Here is a 23,547-nt window from a genome sequence, read left to right as displayed (position 1 = left end):
GGTGAGAACTTCAGTACATAACACCATTCAGATATGTTTTACTGTGCCGTGCTGCTTACCCGCGATATTGTATTGTTAGCGGCTCCACACTCCCATTCTGAGGAAGAATGGGGTAAAACTGCAAGGAAAGAAATATTTCCGGGAAGACCACACAGGTTTACCACCTTTAGGCTGAAGTTGTCAGGAATGGCTGTAGATCTGCAGCCTAGTAACGCAGCACGGAGACCTTGTATGTGTTTGTTTTTAAGGTGTGAGAGAGGGCCTCAAGGTGGTCTAATATCAAATTAAATATTAAATACAGGATCCCATCTGTGCTGAAAATATGTAATTCCATGAATCCTAGAATTGTAGAGTATTACAGAACTGTAGAAGGAGCGGATCGCTGTTCAGGGATCAGCGTCTCTGCTTTCCGTTTCAAGCCTAGTTCTCAGCTAGGCTGTTCTCAAGGCACAGCAAGCTAGATGCTGTAGGTACTCTTGCTGGGTTCTAGAACTCACCTTTACCAACTGACTACAAGAGCAGTCATTTTTTGGCTGATCATTATTGAGAGGCCCCGGCACTTCCGTGAAATCAATCCAAGGGGAACTCTGGCTTCCCCTATTTCAGGCTCCCTGGTACAGAGAAAATCACCTGTAGGGCGTTCTGAGATAGCTCTTTGTCTGTGCCGAACTGAAAAGGGAAGGAAGTTCTGAATTTGTGAAAGAATGATTGTGCCAGCAGTGCAGATCTACCAGTCTGTTCTGACTAAAAAGCACTGCATGTGGATTGAGAATGCCAGGGGTGCCTGGCATAAACTCCTGTCTGAAAAAAGGACCCTAAATCCCAGCATTTCTTCATATATTTATTGCCTACAGCTTTTCTAAATGCAAGGCTCATTGATCCATTTTCCTTTGCCGGAATCGTTTTCTCAGTATGTCGCAACAATGAAATAACACTGAGGTGCCAGAATCATTTTAAAATGCTTCTTTTTATTTCCATGGTTGCACATTGGGTAATTAAATAATATTTCAACCAACTCATAAATGAGTTTTTAAATCAGGCTCCTAAATAATTACAGTACATGGAATAAGAGAAGGGGTTTATTTAACTGTTAGCAAAGGATGCAGTGTAAATGTCACCATTGATCATTTTGTATGGGCAAATTAAGGTATTTTGGTGAAGTGCTCTTATAGAAAATACAGAGACGTCCCAAGACACTTGAAATTATGTCTTGGCTTCAGTACTTGCTGACTATATTGGCCCATTTCATGGTTGCTTCAAAGGAGTATTAAAAACAACAACAACAACAAACCAATGTAAGCTCGATTTACCATCGTTAGACATTCTTTTCCAAAATATAAATGAAGTTTTGGCAAATAATATTTATACAGAAAAATAGGTTTAGATCTTTCCAGATTCAATGTATTCTACAAAACTACTCTAAAATAAATAAAAAATTATGTTCTTGTATACTTTTTTTTTTTTAACGCTAGTTCTTTCTTTACTATGAGTACAGATTAAAAGCAAGAGGCACTGAGACTAAACAAAGTGCAGTTGAGAATGGGCAGAAGGAAACCAGGCTTGGGTATCACGTCACATTAAATCTCAGCTTAAAACAAGCTGTGGTTTAATGTGAGATAGTGGGCACTCCTCTTCCACTCCTACCACGTTGTGGATCAAACAAGGAGTCGGTCTTGTTGTGTTGTCTGAACCTGGGCTCATTGTCATTGCTCTCCAAACCAGCCAAGATCTGTTTTTAGCTTACCACTAGTGGTTTGTTAGGGGAGAAATGAACCACAAACCTGGGTTTGAATGACGAGACAGATTCTGGCCTATTTTGTCCACAGGGTGGCAGCAGTGGCAAAGCAGCACCGAAAACCTTAGCAGCATGTGCTTGCAAACAAACCATAATTTGCTTTAAACTATGGTTTAATGCATGGGTAGGCAAACGAAGGCCCGGGGGCCAGATCTGGCCCAATCGCCTTCTCAATCCGGCCCACGGATGGTCCGGGAATCAGCGTAATTTTACATGAGTAGAATGTGTCCTTTTATTTACAATGCATCTCTGGGTTATTTGTGGGGCATAGGAATTCGTTCACCCCCCCAATATAGTCTGGCCCCCCACAAGGTCTGAGGGACAGCGGACCGGCCCCCTGCTGAAAAAGTTTGCTGACTCCTGGTTTAATGTGATGTACAGACTGGGCCAGTGATTTTGCTGTCCTAGAGACAGGCATCTCTGAATGCGTTTGCGTGACTTCTGCTCTCCTAGGTAGCCTTTGCTGAAAAGGACAGGGTTAGACTTCCTTTGCAGGTGAAAATTGAGAAGTCCTTGTTGCTAGTTCTGCTGATGGGGCGCATTCTGGTAGAAATGGAAGACAGGATTAGGCTTGTGTTGCGGGCTGAAGATGGAAGCCAAAACAGTAAAATGAGGCAAGCAACAAACATTGGGACAAAGTCCTGTGTTTAGATGCCAAATGGCTGAAAGCAAGCATTAAAATGCGTATCGCTTTAAGGGTTAGAACATCGGGTTGAGGCTGGAATGAACACTATATGAAGACCAGCTGGGTGGCTGGAGCAGAGATAAAGGAGGAATCGGTTCTGGAGTGCAGGGCTGACACGAGGGCCGGCCCAAGATATTTTGGCAGCTGAGGCCAGCCACAAAATGGCGCCCTGCCCGCCCATCAGGGAAGAAGGGCTGTGTGAAGTTCTACATTGGGAGCAAGGAGAGGAATAGCTCGGGAGAGCATGAGACTCTTAATCACGGTTGTGGGTTCGAGCCCCACGTTGGGCAAAATATTCATGAATTGCTCGGGGTTGGACTAGATGACCCTCGTAGCCCCTTCCAACTCTACAATTCTACATCGGGAGTAAGGGGTGAGGGAGTGAATATCTATATTGGGAATGGGGGGCGGGGAAGGGGCATGCTTGGAATCACATGGGGTTGGTTCAGAGCCCAAAACACCCTAGAGGGCAGCCCCTGCCATTTCATCCCTAGGGATGGGAGACTAGCAGAGCCTTCTACTCGATGAGATGACTTCTACAGTGGCACTGGGGGCGGGAGCTGCTCAGGAGAGGTAGATCCCCAAAGCATATGTAGCAGCAGAGGCTGGCGACAAATTCTGTGGAGGCTGGATCTTGCCTTGCCTCACCTCAGGGTTGGGCCAGCCCTGGCTGGTACAGTATGTAAGGAGCAGGATTTTTAAAAGTTGCAAGTGAGAACGTGCCAGGGGCGAGTGGATTAATAGATGTTGTTGCTATAATAATAATAAAAAATTGTAAATCACTTCAGAGCCAGAGGCTGTTGAAGCTGTGTAGACCAAAGCAAAATGGGGTGATGCAACAGACTCGGAAAACAATGCAGGTTGAAAGCTTAGTCAGGGCTCCTGGAGGGCATTTGGGGAGTGGTTTGTGTGGGCCTCATTCTAGCTGCCGCTGGTTTCTCTGCCTGCGCAACCTCAGTGACTCATGCTCTTAAAACTGTGATTCTCAAACCACTTAGTCCAGCCTAGCCCCATTGAGACAACACAGCTCTTTTGGAGCCAGTGGATTGTGGTTTGACATAAATATTTTTAGAAATGTAGAAACAGAACAAACTTATATGTCAATACAGTGGAACTCTCTTTTTTAAAAAATAGGATCTCTCTTTTTCTCTTGGTTCAGGAGGAAATAAAGATAATGACGTTTGATCATTAATGAATAGAACATAACATTGCAGTGATTCTAAGAAAATAATTGTTTAAACGTAATGTCTGATAAAACGTTCTTTCTACAGTTTAAATATTTAAACAACATACATAAATTGCCATTTAGTATTGTCCAATAAACTATCAAATGTTTAAATGCATCTTTTTTTTAAAAAAGAACCCAAACTACAGATGTAGGTAAACGGCCATATTCTCAACCTAGGTTAAACATCTGAGAAAATTTACAAGTAAAGATAAAAGAAATACATATCCTCACAAATTAAAACTAATGCAAGATTACAAACACTATGTTTACCATCAGATTTTGGGTTCTTTGTCCCCCCCCCCTTCTTTTAGGTGATCGAAGCTATCGTTTGAATATAAACAGATATTAGACATTTGAAAAGCAAGATTAACACTGAAAAATAATTTCATTAACCAAAAAATCAATTAGTGCTTCTGGTCTTTCTGAGTAGGCAGTGCCGCCAGAGCTAAGTAGCTTAGAATCAATCTGAAAAGTCTAAGTTAAAATACTGCAATCATTTATAATGTTCACATGGAAAAAAACAGATGTTTCAAACAATTATACATATTTCCATAGAACAGCTGCTTTTTTGTTTTATAAACAATAATTTAAAAACTATGTACTTGTCTGATATATGTGCAACATATAAAATGTGAAATGTGACATATTTGGTACAACAGTGTAGGAAACAAATCTTAAAAACAAACCTCCTACATTAATCAAATGTATATAATTACCTTGTAAATCAACACAGTTTTTAAAAAAGTAAACATTAAAATCTGTTTTGTCCATATATATGTATGTGTATATATAATATGTATATAGCTGTATTAAAGATATCTTCATAGTTCTGTGACATAAAAAAAGCTTTTAAAGAAAAAAAGGTTAAAAGAACTAGTTTCTTTCTCTGTGCTGTAATCCGGTTACAACTTCTTAAACCTGATTTTAAAAATACGGCAACAGTAACAATGGATTAAACTGAAGCTCTCTCTACATTTTGTTCAGTATTCTCCTAGTCATCTAGATTAAAGTCACTTGTTAGTTTTTTCAATGACTCAGTTTCAATTATTCCGTTTTGAGTTAAATTAGAACATCTTGCTATCTTTTCACCTATAGACCCATTTCTTTAATTGGGAAGAAGTTATTTCATAACAAGTTCTTATTTTTGGTAACCTGATTGCAAATCTGAAAGCTTAATCACTTGGTGTAAATTCAATTATAGACATCAGCGTCACATAGTTTCAAGTCTGATGTGGCAAAATTTAGGCACTTTTGCAAAGGCTTTATTTTAAAAAATATCCTCTCTCTTTGTAAAATAACATAGTCAAGACTTTGTTTGGGGTATGGAAACCATACTGTGCAAAGGTTTAATTTAGTTCTAGAATGCCACGATTCCAGTACAGCTTCTCCGCACCTGCCCAAAATCCGCTCGTGTGCATCTCCGCAATTTGTGCTTTGCCTTGGCGCTTTTAACGGGTGATGTTCAGGGATACAGGGTTCGGCTTTCACATCACCTCCTTTGCCTTGGCATCAACTGCCTAGTAGAGAAGTGAGCTTTTTAAGAGAGTACAAAGTGGTCAAAGGGTTAAAAGTTAAGTCTGCAGTTGGTGAAGATTGGCCAAGATCCAAAGGGTGACTGGGGTGGGCACCCGAGGGCTTGCACATGCTATGATCCCCCCCGCTTCCTCTGAGCAGGAGAACCCCCTTTGCCGTCTCACCTACAGCTTTGGGAACTCTCCACAATTTCCGAAGCAGTTTGCCCTGCGAAGTGGCCGGGGCCCTTGCCCACGTGGAGCTAGTTAGGTGGTTCTCTGGACCTTGGGCTTAGTGGCCAATGTAAATCATTTATTGCTAACATTGAAAGATTCATAAAGTTGTGAACCCTACAATAATATATGAAGAGGACTACTTACATTAGCTATAATCATGGCGGTAAGACGATATTTCTAAGAAGTAAACGGTGCTGTATAAAACCTTTAAAAGTAAAATGTTACCCTTTTTTTTAAGTCTTGAACCATCACAGCTGGCATCAGATAGTTAACTAGATTAGTTTGGAATATACTAAGCATACCATATTTAATATTCATTTTATGATATAGCAGCACTAGCTCTTTAGTGTTTTTTTGTGATTTGTCCAGACGAACAAACTCTTTACTCAGCATGCAGTTTGTGGCAATTCTATTGAAGAGACAGGGTAGTATGTACAGTAACAATGCTTTGCTGTCCGCATCGAGGCCTCTTGACATTCCATCCCATTCCTGTTGACTATTTCAGGATTATCTGTTAGAAGAAAAGAAAAAACAGCAACAACATGGTTGGGTGGGCTATTCAATTCTGATGAAGCGACTATTCCCCCCCCCCCCTTTGCTTTTATGTTGCCTCAGAATGAAGCACACAGACGATGCGCCTAATGTTCTTATGGACAAAACTTGCGTAGTATGCGAGCCTTTTAAGAATAACGGTGCTCATTTGTTACAACGGTGTGTGTTCCCAATAATTTCCTGGACATGCAATACAGTTGTACCTCGGATCCCAAACGCCTTGCGAGTCAAACATTTTGGCTCCCGAACGCTGCAAACCCGGAAATGAGTGTTCCGGTTTGTGAACGTTCTTTGGAACCTGAACATCTGACGCAACTTCCGGTTGGCTGCAGGAGCTTCCTGAAGCGATTCGGAAGCTTTACCTTGGTTTTGGAAGTTGAACGGACTTCCAGAACGGATTCCGTTCGACTTCGGAGGTACCACTGTATTAGGAAACTCACCACTGTGCCCCCAGCTGTGCCCTTGCCCTGTGTCTTGAAAGATGTTGCTGAGAGCTGGGACCACTCCGGCTGCCATCTCTGAATGGCGCCACCCCAGCACCATGCTCAGCTGGGGTTCTCCTGTGCCGCATCATTATTTCTTCCACAGGCACCTTCCCCCATGCTGTTGCCTTTAGAACCAGAGACTAACCTGGGAAGGGAGATGTATCCAGGAATATTTGCCCAGTTATGTCACCTAAGATGCAACTATACAGCTGCAAATAAAACACTGTAAGAGTGTTTTAAGTGCAATATACAATGTGACACTAGATGGTGATGGTGAGCCTTATGGAAAATTCAATGTACAGTGGAACCTCGGTTGTCGAACGCAATCTGTTCCGGAAGACTGTTCGGCTTCCGAAATGTTTGACAACTGAGGCGCAATGGGTGATGATCAAAGTGAATGGAGAAAGTTGAGTAACGCACCTCGGAAGCTGTTCGACTTCCAAGGCGCGTTCGAAAACGGAAGCATTTGCTTCTGGATTTACGGAGTTCAGGTTCTGAAACATTCGGCTTCCGAGGCGCTCAAAAACCAGGGTTCCACTGTATTTTTTTAAAGCGTAAAAAAACCCCCATTTTCAGAACTTCTGTGTGTGTGTGTGTGTGTGTGTGTGTAAATTCCACCCTAACCTGCTTAGTAGTAGTAAGAAAACAGAAATCCACAAATACAGAAAAGTAGTCTCCAATTAGGGAATGTACTTCAAGCTTGCGAACAGGCTGAATAAAAGGGGAAACGCCTCCAGGTAATTGGGCAAGGAAGAATTGGGTGGCTTTTTTCTTTCAGGGTCACAAATTATTAATTTAAGCACCGTAAGGCTAATGAAATGGGCTAGTAATTTTTGTGGACTTTATTTACAAGGCTGATTTATTATTAAAACTCAACTGCTTGAAGCAGGAGCTGCTCGCCTGGTGGGGTGGAGCTGCAGCAAAAGCCTTCAGGCAACAGTGTTGCTGCCAATCAGCAACCGCTGAACGGGCATCTCAGCAGGAGCGCTGCATTGGCTCTGCCAGTGCACCCACGCAGCCGCAACCACGCAGCTGCCCTTCTTGGAAAGAAGCAAAGATGCTGCTGCCAGGAGACTCTTGCCGCAGCTCTGACCCACCAGGTGAGCTGCTTGAAAGTAAATTTCTCTTGGTACATCCTTGAGGCCTCAACTCCCAAATTCTAGCACAGGCTCCCACTTATGCAGAAGTTACGTTCTGGGCCTTTGCACGTGTCAGTGAAATGCACATTAAGTGGGGAAAACCCTGAAGAGTCCTAGCGGTTTGCAAGGAGACATTATCTGGAACCTGAAGAGGATATCCTCTTTGAGCTCCGGGGAGGGCCTCCTTGCAAGCCGGAGGGGGAGCGGGGCTTTGTTGAGGCTCAGCCTCCCTGCCTAGCAGCTGACAGGTGGGGTAGCGCAGCAGCCGCTTCCCCGCACATCAGATGAGCATCTCAACAAAGCCCCACTGTAGAGCCTCCCAGGGGACCAAAGAGGACGTCTTCTCTCTGGGGAGGGTTTTCACACGAACCAAGAGGATTCTCCAGGGTGCTCCCCACGTCCCGGCACCAGATGTGTGCACGGTCGCGTGCAAGTGGGGAGTTGCCTGTACACAGTTTTCCAGTTGAAGTAGAAGATGTAAAATTTATATGCATGTGCACACCACAATTTAGCATGAGATGAACAAGTTGCAGCAAGCTTCAGCCTTGTGCACTGATTTCCCGGCATGGCCAGATATTCAAAAGATTCCGCTTTTGATTAACCACAGCTTGCCATGTAGTTTGGACCCACAATTATAGTAAGCATTAACTATGGTTTGTTTGAACAAGCCAGGGTCGGTTAACTATGGTTTGAAGGTAAATATTATCATAGTTAATATTAAACGAGTTTGTCAGTCAGAATGACACAATTAGGATTTGGAAGTGACAACTTCCAAATTACTTCTCCCTGATTCAACAGCATCTGGGGACCCAATGTTGAAGAAAACTGCTTTGGGAAATGCAACCACTATGAAGATCTAATTGGGGACACTTTAGAATGTTCCTGGTTGATTTTTAAAGTTCAATGTACAGTCGTACCTTGGAAGTCGAACGGAATCCATTCCAGATGTCCGTCCGACTTCCCAAACATCCAAAAACCAAAGTGCGGCTTCTGATTGGCTGCAGGAAGCTCCTGCAGCCAATTGGAAGCCCCATTGGACGTTCGGCTTCCAAAAGAATGTTCAGAAACCGGAACACTCGCTTCCAGGGTTCGATCGTTCAGGAGCCAAAACGTTCGAGAACTAAGCTGTTCAAAAACCAAGGTATAACTGTATAAGGTTTGAATCCTATATCATCACCTGAGGACTATGAGACACTACACCAGTATGGAGCCTACAGTTCCAAAATATGCAGCTGCTACATTTTTCTACATAACTTTCAGAACGTATTTCTGATAAAAGGTGGCAGTCTTCATCAGAATGGTGGGTGTATTTCATGTTCTCAGGGCATATGGATATATTCTGTATGATATGCATGAACTATTAACTACAGTGAAATACTACCTCTGCCCTGCAGTCTAAAACTAAAATGCTAAAATACATTACTAAAAACTAAAGCTAAAATACATTAGCCATTAGGAGGCTTATTTCAGCCACATAAAGCATCAACTCCTTTATCAATAAATAGTTGCTGGAGCCAGATATGAGAATATAAAAGACTAGTGAGAGACCAAGCTTAAACCACAGGATGGCCGATTCATAAAATAAGCAAATAATAATTTCAAGTTATTTTATCCAGCTTCCTGCAGATAGCTCTACAGAGTTTCATTTATTTATGGGAAGCATATTTTTCAATCACAATACTATTCTAATAATATTAGAGTGAGAGTACAAGAATCTGAGGCCTTACACTAATCCACAGATGTTCCCTGCCCTCCTTGCTGTAGCTGCTTCTATCATTTATTTATTCAAATATTATTTATTTTTAATTCTGTTTTGAAGACCAAGAAAAAGGCTCCCAGAGCAGCTCACAAATCACAAAAAATTGACAGTCCCTGTCAGCAGCCTTACAATCTAAACAGACATGACGCAAAAGGGAAATGGATTGGGGGTAGGAATAAATGAACTTAGGTTCAAGTTCATGGTTAAAAGTTGCTCTAATGACTAGCTGGGAATGGAGCAGGGCAGGAAATGGGGCAACTCCCCACAACTCTTCCTTTCCTCTGCTGCAACTAGGGGGGCAATTTAATCACAGGAAGCTGGTATGAAGCCGGATCCAAACCCCATTCAGCAGTGGGGCTGCTGCTGGAAGAGGGAAAACAGGCCTTAAAAATAATGTTCTCTGCTGAGTTGCCCGGTCCTGTGACCAAGCGGAACAGGCATAGGATCTGGCCTAAGTGCCCTGCTCCTGGAACACCCATTTTGGGGAATTTGTAGCAGCCTCTGCTCAGCCCTGACTGAGAAGAAAAACAAGAAGAGTTTGGATTTGATATCCCGCTTTATCACTACCCGAAGGAGTCTCAAAGCGGCTAACATTCTCCTTTCCCTTCCTCCCCCACAACAAACACTCTGTGAGGTGAGTGGGGCTGAGAGACTTCAATGAAGTGTGACTGGCCCAAGGTGACCCAGCAGCTGCAGGTAGAGGAGCGGGGAATCGAACCCGGTTCCCCAGATTACGAGTCCACCGCTCTTAACCACTACACCAGGCTGGCTCTCCAGGATGACCACATTACACTGGCTGAGCTGGGGTTGGGGACTTAGCTCTGACTGCGTGGGACGCGTCAACCAGCCAAGCCAGAGATCCACTGCGTCCTAAGCTGCTCACCCCAGCGGATCTTGCCATGGGGTTGCATCCTTCCACTGCTGTTATGTTATGCCCCATACCTTTATTTAGAACAAATACCTTTGGGATTTGGCCGTGGTAGAGAAAGGGTGAGGTGACGCTGTATTCTTCTGTATATTGCAGCATAAGCTAACGCTCACAACTGAATGCAACAAACATGATGCCCTGCTTATCTCATTTAAATCAAAGGGCCAAAATAAATTAAAAAATGGTGCATTCGGGGTCATTCCAGGACAGAGATGCTCTTTCCAAAGCTATATCTGGCCCAGTGAGATCTATTTTGGGACTGCACGCCATATTCTCTCATTCTTGGTCTACTTGAATGAACGGGACTCTCCAAATACATATATTTACATATTTTTTAAATATTATCAATGAAAAGCTGGTATGTCTTTGGAAATGACAATCTAGGCACCTCTTTCACAATCAACAGTTCACCTCTACCTGAGGTTACCTGCCCAAGGATCAAAGTGCATTACCTTAAGGGTTCTTTTGCAAGAGATTTTGAAATTTCAAACAAACAGCGTCACAAACTACTTTTCAGTGCCAGAGAATTTTTGCCTCTGGGAGAAGTACCTGAATGCTATACCACAGTACAGGCATGCAAAACCCTTTTGGCTGCACAGGCCAGATCCTTAACAGGCCAAATTTGAAAGGGTTTAAATCCTGCTCGGGAAGGGGTTTGCACTGGAAGGGGGAAACCCAAAGTTATAGCAAGGGGTTTTGTCCGGCTTAGCACTGGGATTGGCCTCACAGCCTGCAAGCGCAGGCAAGCATCTAAACAAGTCGGTCAGATCACTCAGGCTGTGCCTCTATTTTACTAGAACCCCAAGTCCCACCAGTCAGAATTTGGTGCAACACAGGGACTTGTCCATGTGCATGTGAAATACATAGGTTGGGAGTCAATGCTAGTTCCGCTCACAGCTGACTCACTGAATTTAATGGGCATGGCTAGCATAGGTTTATTAATTGCAGTGGGTTTACTCTCAGTTGGACTCCGTTGAATACAACCCATACACGTTCCCTTGAGGCAAAGGGTGCCCCTGAGCATGTGTTTAGCCAAGAAATTTGTTTTCAGGACTGGAACTGAGCTCATAATCATAGTTACCGTATTTTTCGCTCTATAAGACGCACCAGACCACAAGAAGCACCTCGTTTTTGGAGGAGGAAAACAAGAAAAAAATTATTCTGAATCTCAGAAGCCAGAACAGCAAGAGGGATCGCTGCACAGTGAAAGCAGCAATCCCTTTTGCTGTTCTGGCTTCTGGGATAGCTGCACAGCCTGCATTCGCTCCATAAGACGCACACACATTTCCCCTTACTTTTTAGGAGGGAAAAAGTCAGTCTTATAGAGCAAAAAATACGGTAACTCCTGGTTTCCCCTACATTTTATTCATTTCAGCAGTACTTAAAAAAAGAAAAGTGCACTTCTGTTGCTATTGTTAAACAATCAGAACACTTTATTGATCTACTGCAAATCTTGCAAAGATCTACCACTAGAGATCCTGATCTATAAAGAATGTGTCTGTTCCTCCTGCTGCTACATTGTGTAGGTTTTCATGATTAAAAAAACACACAACTGAAATATGGTGGCTGACCGCGACTGGCGCAGTGGCCACCTCCATCAGCTGAATACAATGAACAAGGCAGCTGCTCTACTAATTTAAATCGACCGGAGGAACAAGATGGTATAACTTAAATCAACTTAAGAAAAGGTATAGTTTGAAATGGTAGCAAATTCTGGTTTGGAAGCATATGCTGACTTACTCATCTGGCTATTATTTTTGATTGAATTGATAGATAGAAGTGACATCTCCCCATTATCATACCGTATAGCCAACTTCAATTTGTGTTTGCAAATGTTGATCTCACGATAAGGAAGCCGGCACTGTTTTTTATTTTTTATTTTGTTAGGTTGCAAAGTAGAGGAAGAGCCGGAGGTCCGTTGCTCTGGCTCTCCCAATGCACTTTAGATTCCACCTCTCGCCCAACTGTTTCCATCCCAAAAAGTTCTTATAAGAACTCTGAGACTTTAAGAGTAGGTTCCTGAGTCTGCTTGGGTCCCCCTTTCCCCTCAATTTCTTCTTCCATTGGTGCCATGCCTCTTAGATTAAGGCACAGACTGTCCTCCTTTTATTATTGATCTGTAAGCTGCTCTGGGAACATTTTTGGCAGAATAGCAGGGCAAAATAGGTAAACGTAAAGGGACCCCTGACAATTAGGTCCAGTCATGACTGACTCTGGGGTTGCGGCGCTCATCTCGCTTTATTGGCCGAGGGAGCCGGCGTACAGCTTCCGGGTCATGTGGCCAGCATGACTAAGCAGCTTCTGGAGAACCAGAGCAGCGCACGGAAACGCCATTTACCTTCCCGCCGGAGTGGTACCTATTTATCAACTTGCATTGCGTGCTTTCGAACTGCTAGGTTGGCAGGAGCAGGGACCGAGCAACGGGAGCTCACCCCATCGCGGGGATTCGAACTGCCGACCTTCTGATCGGCAAGTCCTAGGCTCTGTGCTTTAACCCACAGCGCCACCTGCCATCCCTAGAAGGGCAAAATACATTGCATTAAAAAGTAATAAATATGCATTTATGTATTTACTGGAGTTCTCAAGCCCGGCAACCCAATTTCCTTCTCACTTTCATAATTAGCACAAAAGGAGTGGGAATAGAGAACATTTTCGGGAGGAGCCAGAACTCATAACAGTACTCTCATTCCTTATCCCAAGCAACTGATGTTCAGAGCCAATACTAAAGGTAGGGCGTAGTCATAATGACTAGAAGCCATTGATAGCCTTATCTTCTATGAATCTGTCCAATTCCCTTTTAAAGTGAACCAAGTTGGTGTCCCTCACTGCCTCTTGTTAGAACAAATCCCATAGTTCCAGCTATGCATTGTATGAAGAAGTACTGCCTAAACTGAAAAGCCCCAAATGCTATAAGCTTTCCTTACAGGGGAGCTGCTCCAGCCCACTGACCCCATTGCTTGCCCCTTTCTGAACATTCCCCAGCTGAACAGAGTCTTCCAAGTACAAAATATATCTGTATACTGGCAGTTTTACATGCCGAAGGTCCCAGGTTCCATCCTTAGCAGAGTCTTTGCCCATGGAGGATGCTGTGCTGGCAAAGGAGAGCTGCTGATGGTCACAACAGACAGACCTGAGCTAAATGAGCCAGTGGCCTGAAAAAGGCAGGTTCATCTGCTGATATTTCTCCTGCCACCAATGTAAGTGTTTTTAAGAAGTCTTGTGATGACAATCCTGGTACAGCTCAGAAATCCCTCCATAAATTAGTTTCATTTCCACCATTAGTTTCATTTTCAGCATTAATCAAGAGAAAACGTCCAGATTTTGAAAGCAACAAATTGCTCCTCAAACGTTTTCTTGAATGTAAAAAATGGTTTTTATTAAAGGTACTAAAACAGCTTTCTGTTGAATTGAGAGGATACTGTATTCCAAAAAGTTAATGGTTTGAGGAAAGAATTATTTGGACTTCCTGATATACCCATCCGTCCCCATGTCCAACCAGAGTAATTCCTTCCCACCCTACATTTTGGAGCCATCAACATTCGGCTTCCTTCTGGCGTAGTGCAATAAATGAACAAATATCACCTGCGCAGAAGTGGTGTGAATGGAAGGAAAAGAGTAGCACAAGGTACAGCGGTTGGCAAGAGGCTGCTCAGCTCATTGTTGCTACAGGTGGAATTGCCAAGTGGGACTGAGCAGCTGACATGCTCAGATTTCAGGACACTGACTTGAAGACAGCATAGGATACAAATAGCATGACTGTGTGTGTGGCTAGCTCTTCTACCTTCCGCTTCAGATAATTCATGGCACTGACTACTAGCCTTACATTGCATCAAGGCTATTGGTCCATTGGGTCAGTATAGTCATTGGCAGCAGCTCTCCACTTGAGGGTTTTGGGCGGGAGTCTTCCAGCAGAAGCTGGAGATGCCAGGGACTGAACTTGGGACCTTCTGCTAAACATGTGATACATTGTGGAGTTATTGCTGTTTCCCTAATATTTAAGAAGGAATTTTGGCCACTTATGAAAGGTTTTTGATTAGTCCTGAGATTCACAACTCACTATTTACTAATTTTCTAGACATTTATCGTAAGTGTGTGTGTGTGTTTTACTGTTATGGACGGTTAAGGGGACAGTCTTTGGGTAACAAGGTGTTTTAAGGAGGATTTTTAGTCTCTAGTTTTAATGTACATACTTGCCCAGAGTGGCATACGCTGTGAGCCTATACAGACAACAATTCTGCCACACATACTACCACATTGGCTGCTGATGTGTGGCAGGGTTGAGACAGATTGAAAGATACCATGGGCTACTCTACATAGACTCAGTGATGTTTAGATGCACGCATCCTGCTTTGCAGATGGTGGCACTAGATTACCCTCAGGATCCCTTCTAACTCTACAATTCTATATATAATTGTGATCTATTAAGTCTCTCTTGAGTTTTGGAATTTATTTATTTATTTACTTTTTTTCTTAAGAGACTATGAAGATGCCTTTTCAGAGTTCATATATTAAATGCTGAATAGGTCGCAGTCTACAAGTTGCATAAAACTGAAATGGAAATTACGTTTAGTGGCTGAAAGTGCTGTGAAGAGGATGCTAAACACTGATATTTGCAGGCAACAGAGCTTCCTTTTAATGAAATGGCTTTTTAAAGCAATCCTTTGCACGTGAGTGGCATAGCAGGTAAATATGATGATAAAGTACATTCTAGAATCTAGATATCTTACAGAAACATTTTTTTCCTACAAGTTACATAAAAAAATTGAACTGAACAATTCTTATGTGTATGTGGTGCATTCTGGACCGTTTGCTCATCAAAGCCATCACTGTGTTCTTCAGAAGGCATTTACATGCTCTAAGTTATAATCTTAACCCTTAACTCTCCACTACTGCTTGCTGAATTTATTTTTACATTTGCAAACTAAAAAAACTATCCAAAGCAAACTTGAGAGTGAGACATTCCATCCCAAATTAGTGGAATTAAAAATCAGCCATACTAACACTCCCTTATTAGGATAGTTACACAAATTTTCCTATAACTTAAAACATGACCTGTACCTGAGAAAACTTTAATCAAAATACTGCTTCACTAACTTATTCCCAAACCTGAAACTGAAGAATACAAATGAAGTCTCTGGCATTTCACGAAAGTTCACTTTTAGATAGGCACTGGTATTTCGCACTTCTTAAAGTAGTGCTATCACATATTGGAAGGCAAATGTTAACTTTGAATTTGTGGCTGTAGCTGATGCAAAGCACCTTTACCGAAAAACAACCTGCCTTGCAAAGTTCTGTTTGGAGACAAGTTTTAAGTGCTGGAAAGCAATGTGACATGTGGAAAACTAAGAATAAAAAGGGCATGTGAAATATGTATTAATGAGTTTACTGACTGTGTGCTGCAAAACTATTGGACAGCCATGTAAAATGGCATCTTTAATAAGAAGGAAACAAAGAAGTCCTAAATCATTCTAGTAATGATCTATGGAAGTGAGAGCTGGACCATAAAGAAGGCTGATCGCTGAAGAATTGAAGAATTGATGCTTTTGAATTCTGGTGCTGGAGGAGACTCTTGAGAGTCCCATGGACTGCAAGAAGATCAAACTTATCCATTCTGAAGGAAATCAGCCCTGAGTGCTCACAGGAAGGACAGATCCTGAAGCTGAGGCTCCAATACTTTGCCACCTCATGAGAAGAGAAGACTCCCTGGAAAAGACCCTGATGCTGGGAAAGATGGAGTTCACATGGAGAAGGGGATGACAGAGGACGAGATGGTTGGACAGTGTTCTCGAAGCTACCAGCATGAGTTTGACCAAACTGCGGGAGGCAGTGGAAGACAGGAGTGCCTGGCGTGCTCTGGTCCTTGGGGTCACGAAGAGTCGGACATGACTAAATGACTAAACAACAACAACAACAATTGTTCTAGGCAGCCAAGTAGGTGGATGCTTTTTCTATTGCTGACAAAATCAACATCCTACAGAGAACAAAGCTTTTTACCTTTGGCAGTAGGCTATGTATTGTGGACAATCTGTAGGCTGGGTTCTTCAAACACAGGTTTATGTTGCATCTGATTAGGAGGAGGTGGGGGATACAGAGCTAGGACATGGTGTCTGGTTTAGTCTGGCCTGCCTGTTGTGCTGCCTGCTTTCTGGCTCTGAATGCTAGAGTCCTCACCTCTGCCTCCAAAAACACTTTCACAGCAGAGCACATTAGAGTGGCACAGTCTTCTGTAGCTTGGACTTGACTTGTGACGCACTGACCACAGTGCATGGCTACTGTTGCTCTGTATGAGATTGTTTTGATTTTAATAATGGTCTGCCAGCTTTTGCGACATGCTCCAGTCGGCTGCCGTAGTGCTAAGTGCTTTCCCATTAAGACATTCGTGGCTATGCATGTACTATTTATTTTAAACTGTGTTTAATGCTGCATTTTAAATGGCTGAATCCTGGCCTGAGACCTTATGGTGAAGGGCGGGTAATAATAATAATAATAATAATAATAATAATAATAATAATAATAATATTGGTAGCACGTTTCCAAGCAGTGTGCTCATAATGTGCCATACTATAACCTCCATGCCATTATGTTCCCAAGTATAGCCTAGGTCATCAAGGCTTGTGGCAGATATATGAACCAACCCCAGGCCCAGGTATGCAAAAGCAAGCATAAGCTGTGCTCAAGATAGGAAAGTGTGTCAGAGGCAGCTTAGATATCAGGGCCAGGGCTTAAAGAAAGAGATAAATAGCTGTGCCTTTGAGATTGGTGCTAGTGGACTGGAGTAGTCTGAGTAAAAGGGCTAGTAAATAATACTAAATAATATTGTGTGTATGTGTATTATCTACCTGCATTTTAGATTGATTTACTCATTTTTATATTTGGTTTACTGTTCGTTTTGTAAGTCACTTTGAGTCACTTTGTAAAAACAAAGCAACTAATGCAATCCAAATCAGGGTGTTCACTGCAGTAAGGTGCCTTAAAAAACAAAGAGCTCCAGGTGATATGAACAAATAAATTAAGCTCCAAGGAAAAGATAAGAGGGATCCCTTTGAGAGTACCACTATCTGACCTGGGGTGGTGGTGGGGGGGTGTATTTCGTAATTCTCTCAAATATGGTGATCAATCAGATTCTGAGTGTAAGGCTCAGAAAAAAAGGCTGATTCATAATCCATATCCATGCATTCATGCATGTGTGAAACGGCTATCACAAATCAAACACTGCAATATAACTTTCCTGTCAATGCACACAGCTTTCAGAAAAAATATATGCTTTTAAAAGAGAAGCACTGTTCATAGTCAGTTGGTCAAGTCAGCTGTGCATGTCTTTGCTTTGCCAAACAAACAAACAAACCACGATTGCTCGTTTTGCTATAGGGGGTGGTGAAGTCTACTTTTTCCACTAAATGAAGTGTGCAGGCCCATTTTTACCCCTCCACACTCCAAACAAAAAAGAGAGAGAAGCACTAAATACAAAAGAGCAAAAAAGAGAGGCAAGCTCTGGATAGTACAGAAAAATAGTGGGATGTTTAATAAAAGAGTAAGTTGCCCAAGATAGATTGGGAGACTCTTGTGTGCCTAAGGAATTTTTGTTCCTGTTTTGAAAACATTTAGGGAAGGCAGAGAGGTGAATATACCTTATACACATAGGTGAGCTCCACACCTCTGCGCTGTATGGAGTCAGTCTTAAACTGTTGCTTTCCTCTATTCTCCTACTGCTTCCACTTTCCCCTCTGCTCTCTGAACTAGGCAGATTTGAAGGACCATGTACGAAGATAGCAATAATATGGGGCACACAGTACAGAGCTTTCCAAACTCTGTCACGACACATAGGTGTGTCGCTCCTTCTGGGGGCTGGAAAACAGGATTGCTAGCAAAACTGAATTACTGTATCGCAAAAGGATGCATGTCTAAAAGTGTGCCAACAACATGAGAAATTTGGAAAGGTCTGGCATAGTGCCTGAAGGCTTGAGCAGACTTGCTCATTTAAGATCTTGGTTGAAATCTGGCCATTTTACCAAAAGCAAAAAAATAATAGTATTATGAGGCTTCCTAACATCTGCCACATCTGTTTTGGCTTAGATAGCTCTGAAGTTCACTATTAGCACTTAACTTATGCACACATTTTGCCCATGAATGTGAATATACAAGCATGCATACAGATAAATTAGAGAAGCACGATTAGAACAGTAGAATGGTACCTCGGTTTAAGAACAGCCCTGTTTACGAACGATTTGGCTTACGAACTCCGCAAAACCGGAAGTAGTGTCCCAGTTTGCGAACTTTACCTTGGTCTAAGAACAGAATCCGAACGGTGGAAGGGCACCGGCGGTGGGAGGCCTCATTAGGGAATGCACACCTCGGTTTAAGAACGGACTTCTGGAATGGATTAAGTTCGTAAACCGAGGTACCACCTGGGGGGAAAGCGAGGCAGCACTCCCTGAGTAAGGTGGCAAGCCAGCTGCAGCTGTGCATGCAGGAAGCAGATTATATTGTCCTATTTTGGTCAGCCTTCACGCCTGGTCTTAGCACTGAAACAACCTTAGTTGCCCTGCCCGATGAGAGAGACTGCAGTGTGACCCTGTTGGCTCTCTTTGCAGCATTCGACACCACTAACCATGCTGTCCTTCTGGAATGACTCAAGAGTGGAAGGGGAGAGCACTGCCCTTCTACTTGCAAGGCTGCAACCAGAAAGCAGCACTACGTGACTGTGGCTTCTGAGTTAGGGGGGTCCTGCAAAGGTCTATTCTGTCTCCTTTGCTATTTGACATGCAGCTGTCATCAGGATTTGGAGTACGGTGTCACCAATATTCTGATGACACAAAGCACTCTCTCCCCCCATTCCATCCAAATCAGAAAGTTCTATGTTGAACCAGTGCCCAGAAGCAGTGATGTGCTGGATTAACGGCCAATAACCTGAGGCAGAAACCTGATAAGATGGAAGTGCATGGCTAGGTGCTGTTTCTAGGAACCTGCTCTAGAAGCAGCTGCTTGACCCGTGAAGGAGCAGGTTCTTAGCCTGGGACTACTCCTGGATTCCGGTCAATGGAGCCCCCGGTTGCTAGGAGAGCTTATGCCCAGCTTAGGCTTGTTTGGCAACTGTGGCTGTTCTTGGACTTGGGATAGCCTGGCCTCAGTAGCCACTGCAATGTACTTTACGGCAGGTTGCCCTTGAAGAAGGCATGGGAGCTTCAACTAGTGCAGAAAGTGGCTTTCAGGTTGGTGAAAGTACTGCACCGACTCTCTGTGAATTACCAGGGCCAATTCAAGGTGATGTGCTGATGCACACAGCTCTAAATGGTTTGGGATCCAAGGGTCTACACGATATCCCCCACAACACACACAAATCAACCATCTTGGGCTTTATGGTGGACAAGGGAGGCCCTGTTACTGGTGCTGCTACTGTTGTCTGGCTGCTGCTGACTTGACACAGGGCCTTCTTGGTAGTTGTTCTCCGATGATGGAATACCCTTTCAGACATATGTCCCCTCCCTTATTAACATTTAGGCAGAACTTAAAAACATTACTCTATACCCAGCAATTGATGGATACTTGATTCTATTTTAAAAAAAAATGAATTCCTTTTTCTGTTTTGTTGTTTGGTACCCTTTAGGAGGAAGGGCAGGAAAATAAATATAGATAGATGATAGATAAATCCTCCAGCTGTTATTGCAGCTGACTTTGTCCTTCTGGAGTTTGTTTCAGCCTTAAGAAAAAGACTAGTTATTTATACTTACTGTGTGGAGAAAAGGTAGTTAGCATTTGAAAAATGATTTAACACATTACCCCCCACACACACACCCCCCCACAATTCCAAAAGTTAATTGGATCATTCCAATAGATCACCACTAAAATGAATGTATATGAGTTGGGTTAATTACACAGTGTTAGAAACAAAAAACAAACAGTGCAACATTAGACATAGCTATACCATTATTTGCAATAAATGTTAACTCTAAATAAGTGCAACCTGTCCACAAATACTTGCTAAAGGACTACTTCAAAATAAAGTTTGATGGGTAAAAACATGAAGAAAAAAATTCTCCAGGAGAATTTTTTTTTTAATAAGTACCAGCACTCATTTAGAGTTTGGGATTTGTGAAAGAAAGCTTTAAAAGGAGCAAACCTGATTGGCTGTGGCTGTTGCGGCGAAGGGGACACTTGTTGCAGGAGTTGTTGCTGCAGAGACAGTGGCGGACGTAGCGCTGTGCATCATGGGTACTTTCAGGAGGGGAGCCATGGAAGCAATGAACAGGAGTGTGTAGCATTATGGCAATGGCAGTGGAATTTTGGCATGGTGAATATCAGAGCAGCAGCAGCAGCAAGCCATCATGGGTTAAACCAGCAGATGGCATGCAATCACAATGCAAAGCAAGAAAGCGTGGCAGAGAAATAAAACAAAAGGGAAAATAGCTTATTACAGGTACAATTTAAAGGAAGAATGTCACAGTTATCAACGATTCCCAGAAAAGAATTATTAATTCGTTGTTTTGGTATTTTTTTAAATTTAATAATGCTTTCATGAAAATGGCCAGTTCGTTTATAGAAAAGCTGGCGTGGTTTCCCCCTAAAATAACAAAGGTATGCTAGTAGGGGTTCTCTGTCAAAGTTTAAAAGCCAAGGATGATATCCTACCCTCTTCTCTTCAGTGCCTGCCCCCCCCCCCGTGCTCCCCAAATCTGCCCTGGAAGGTTATGGACCCTCAAGAGCAGATAGAGGGCACGGGGGGGGGGCAGGAAGTGGGGTCCATGAGAAGATGGGAAAGTCCCGTCACATTCATTAGGTATCACCCCAAATATGACAGTACTACTGGTATTTGGAATTCATTTATTTTTTTAAAAAAACCAACCAACCTAGTTTTCTAAAAACCCCAATTTGCAATAGACACCTCTATCTGCAGAACGAAGGTTATCCCCCAATTTCCCCTTCCTGCCTAAGGCTGTTCCAGAAGAGTCCCTAACCTCCAGAGGGACTTTTCTGGAGGAGTACAGGACGGATGCATTAAGAACGAGGGTGCAGAAAAGCTCTGTTTCCTCACATTTCTCCAACCCTCTGCCTAGCAAACTTTCCTGTCACTGTCCTAGAAATTACAATCCTAGAAACTTAATTTTGGACCAATCTGCTCTCACCTTCTGCCTGCCTGCACGCATGTGACAATGTTCTGACACCTGCTTCTTGTCGTCTTTACCAAAACCTGCTCTTATATTTGAGCAGCTGGTACTAAAATCCTTAGGCAAGCCTGCGATCGTATTATTCTTAAACTACTAGATTCACCTCCGTGTCCATTTCTGTCACCTCTTCCCACTTTGGAAAGAGAGAAGTCTTCCAAAATAGGTGCTCCTCCCAGGTGTTATGACCACATTATTACTCTGTTTTAGGATAAAAAACCCATACACACTTGAGGGGAAGCCCCACAGAATATAGTGGAACATATTACCCCTAACTGCATATAGAATGGTGGTCCCTGAAGTAACCCTCCGTCATTTTCTATTGCCACCTCTGTCCCCCAATATCTGGTTCAGGAGCAATACTGGTCATGTGGGTCTTGCTCAACTTCTGTTCCCATCAGTTTTGTCCTGCAACCTTTTCTGCTTGCAGCTCTCAGCTGCAATGTTTCTTTAAGGTAAAGGGACCCCTGACCATTAGGTCCAGTCGTGACCGACTCTGGGGTTGCGCGCTCATCTCGCTCTATAGGCCGAGAGAGCCGGCGTTTGTCCGCAGACTGTCATGTGGCCAGCATGACTAAAGCCGCTTCTGGTGAACCACAGCAGCGCATGGAAACGTCGTTTACCTTCCCGCCGCAGCGGTACCTATTTATCTACTTGCACATTGACGTGCTTCCGAACTGCTAGGTTGGCAGGAGCAGGGACAGAGCAACGGGAGCTCACCCCGTCATGGGGATTCGAACCGCCGACCTTCTGATCGGCAAGTCCTAGGCTTTGTGGTTTAACCCACAGCGCCACCCCGTGTCCCAATATTTCTTTAGGGTACGGCAAAAATGCACGCAAAATGTGCAAAGTCTTGCTTTCCGGGGCTTCCTAACACACTCCCTCGTCTATTTCTACTTCCTTTTTTCTAAGGGAAATTCCCTTATTCTGAATAGGGTTCCTCGCAAGAAAAGGGAAAAGTTGACAGCTACACCTCTAGCTGCCTTATTCTCTCACTTCTCAAACATTCTTTTAAGTCCCTCAAAACACCTTACTTGCACTTAACTACATCCTTTCATCCATCTATATAAAGTCGGGGTTTGGATGATTTAATCTTATTATAGAGACACGCATTTTAGCTACATGAAAGATGCAGCCCTGCAACCCACTAGCACCATATGCATGGACAGCTGCTTATGCAGAAAACTGGCAATCACCGGCCATAGATTGAGACTAATATAAAACTTGAGGTTTAGCAAACGGAATGAGTTTATACTATCACACCGAAATAGGAGTGCAACGTGCTTTCTTTCCTTCTGAAATGGGAAAGGTACAATTATGAAAATGAAATAACTTAATTCTGGTTTCTTATGTTCTTATATATCAAGCTTACATGTTTTGTCTTTTGAAAAGACAAGCGATACTCATTCACTCCTTTAGATGTATCCTTTTGCTTTTTATGACTCTCGGACGAAATCTGATTTATTTCACTGTCTGCAACCATTTTCTGAGGGAGCTATTCTACATGAGAAGCTGGCATAAAGAAAGCTGGCGCGAGTTAAGCTGTTCAGCAGCTGAGCCAACCTTACCTGGGCAGAGGGAAAACAGGCCTTTTAAATGGGGTTTCAGATACACCACCTTTTTTGTTAGCTTAATTTATGCTGGGTTGTCCAGTCCCATGACTGAGCTGAACAGGGCTTAGGATTCAGTCTAATTGCCCCCTCCCTGGTCCTGCCCCTAGAACCCCTCTTGTTCAAAGCTTTCGCCAGCTTCAGATCCAGCTGAGACCTGACTGAGTGAAGGATGAGGGAATTAGGCTGGCACAGTTCAGCTGGAGATCCACTGGATCCCAACCCGCTCATCCTGGCAGATCTTGCTATAAGATTTAGCTAGTATATTATTTGATCCTGAGGAGGAAAGCAGTTATTATGGTAATTTATTTTGGTTCAGTTTTATAGATAAATTGATCTCTTATCATAGCACATAGCAGAAGTTTGATTGCAAATGAGTAGTTCAAAGGCAACAGACATAATAAATATTCAGTATTATTTTGGGGAAAGTCTGCTGGGCAAACACTAATTTTATTTTTT

At 43.0% G+C, this 23,547-nt stretch overlaps 1 protein-coding gene across 26 annotated transcripts in view; it reads right to left on the bottom strand.

Annotated features, from left to right (window-relative positions):
- Nucleotides 1-948: 948 nt before the first annotated feature.
- Nucleotides 949-23,547, bottom strand: part of MBNL2 (muscleblind like splicing regulator 2) — an 82,994-nt gene continuing 60,395 nt past the window's right edge. For 17 of the 26 annotated variants that reach the window (XM_083435875.1, XM_083435876.1, XM_083435858.1 and 14 more), the window contains 2 exons: nucleotides 20,437-20,531; nucleotides 949-5,967 (listed from right to left, as the gene is read on the bottom strand). In XM_083435875.1, the coding sequence (XP_083292001.1) occupies nucleotides 5,953-5,967; nucleotides 20,437-20,531 (110 nt within the window). In that variant the 3' untranslated portion in view covers nucleotides 949-5,952. The remainder of the gene's footprint in view (nucleotides 5,968-20,436; nucleotides 20,532-23,547) is intronic. The other 9 variants (XM_083435879.1, XM_083435862.1, XM_083435871.1 and 6 more) reach the window with 1 other exon arrangement.

The sequence above is a fragment of the Podarcis tiliguerta genome, assembly GCF_965153285.1.
Source record: "Podarcis tiliguerta genome assembly, chromosome: 4".
Lineage (NCBI taxonomy): Eukaryota > Metazoa > Chordata > Lepidosauria > Squamata > Lacertidae > Podarcis > Podarcis tiliguerta.
This window is presented reverse-complemented; position numbering and strand designations above follow the sequence as displayed.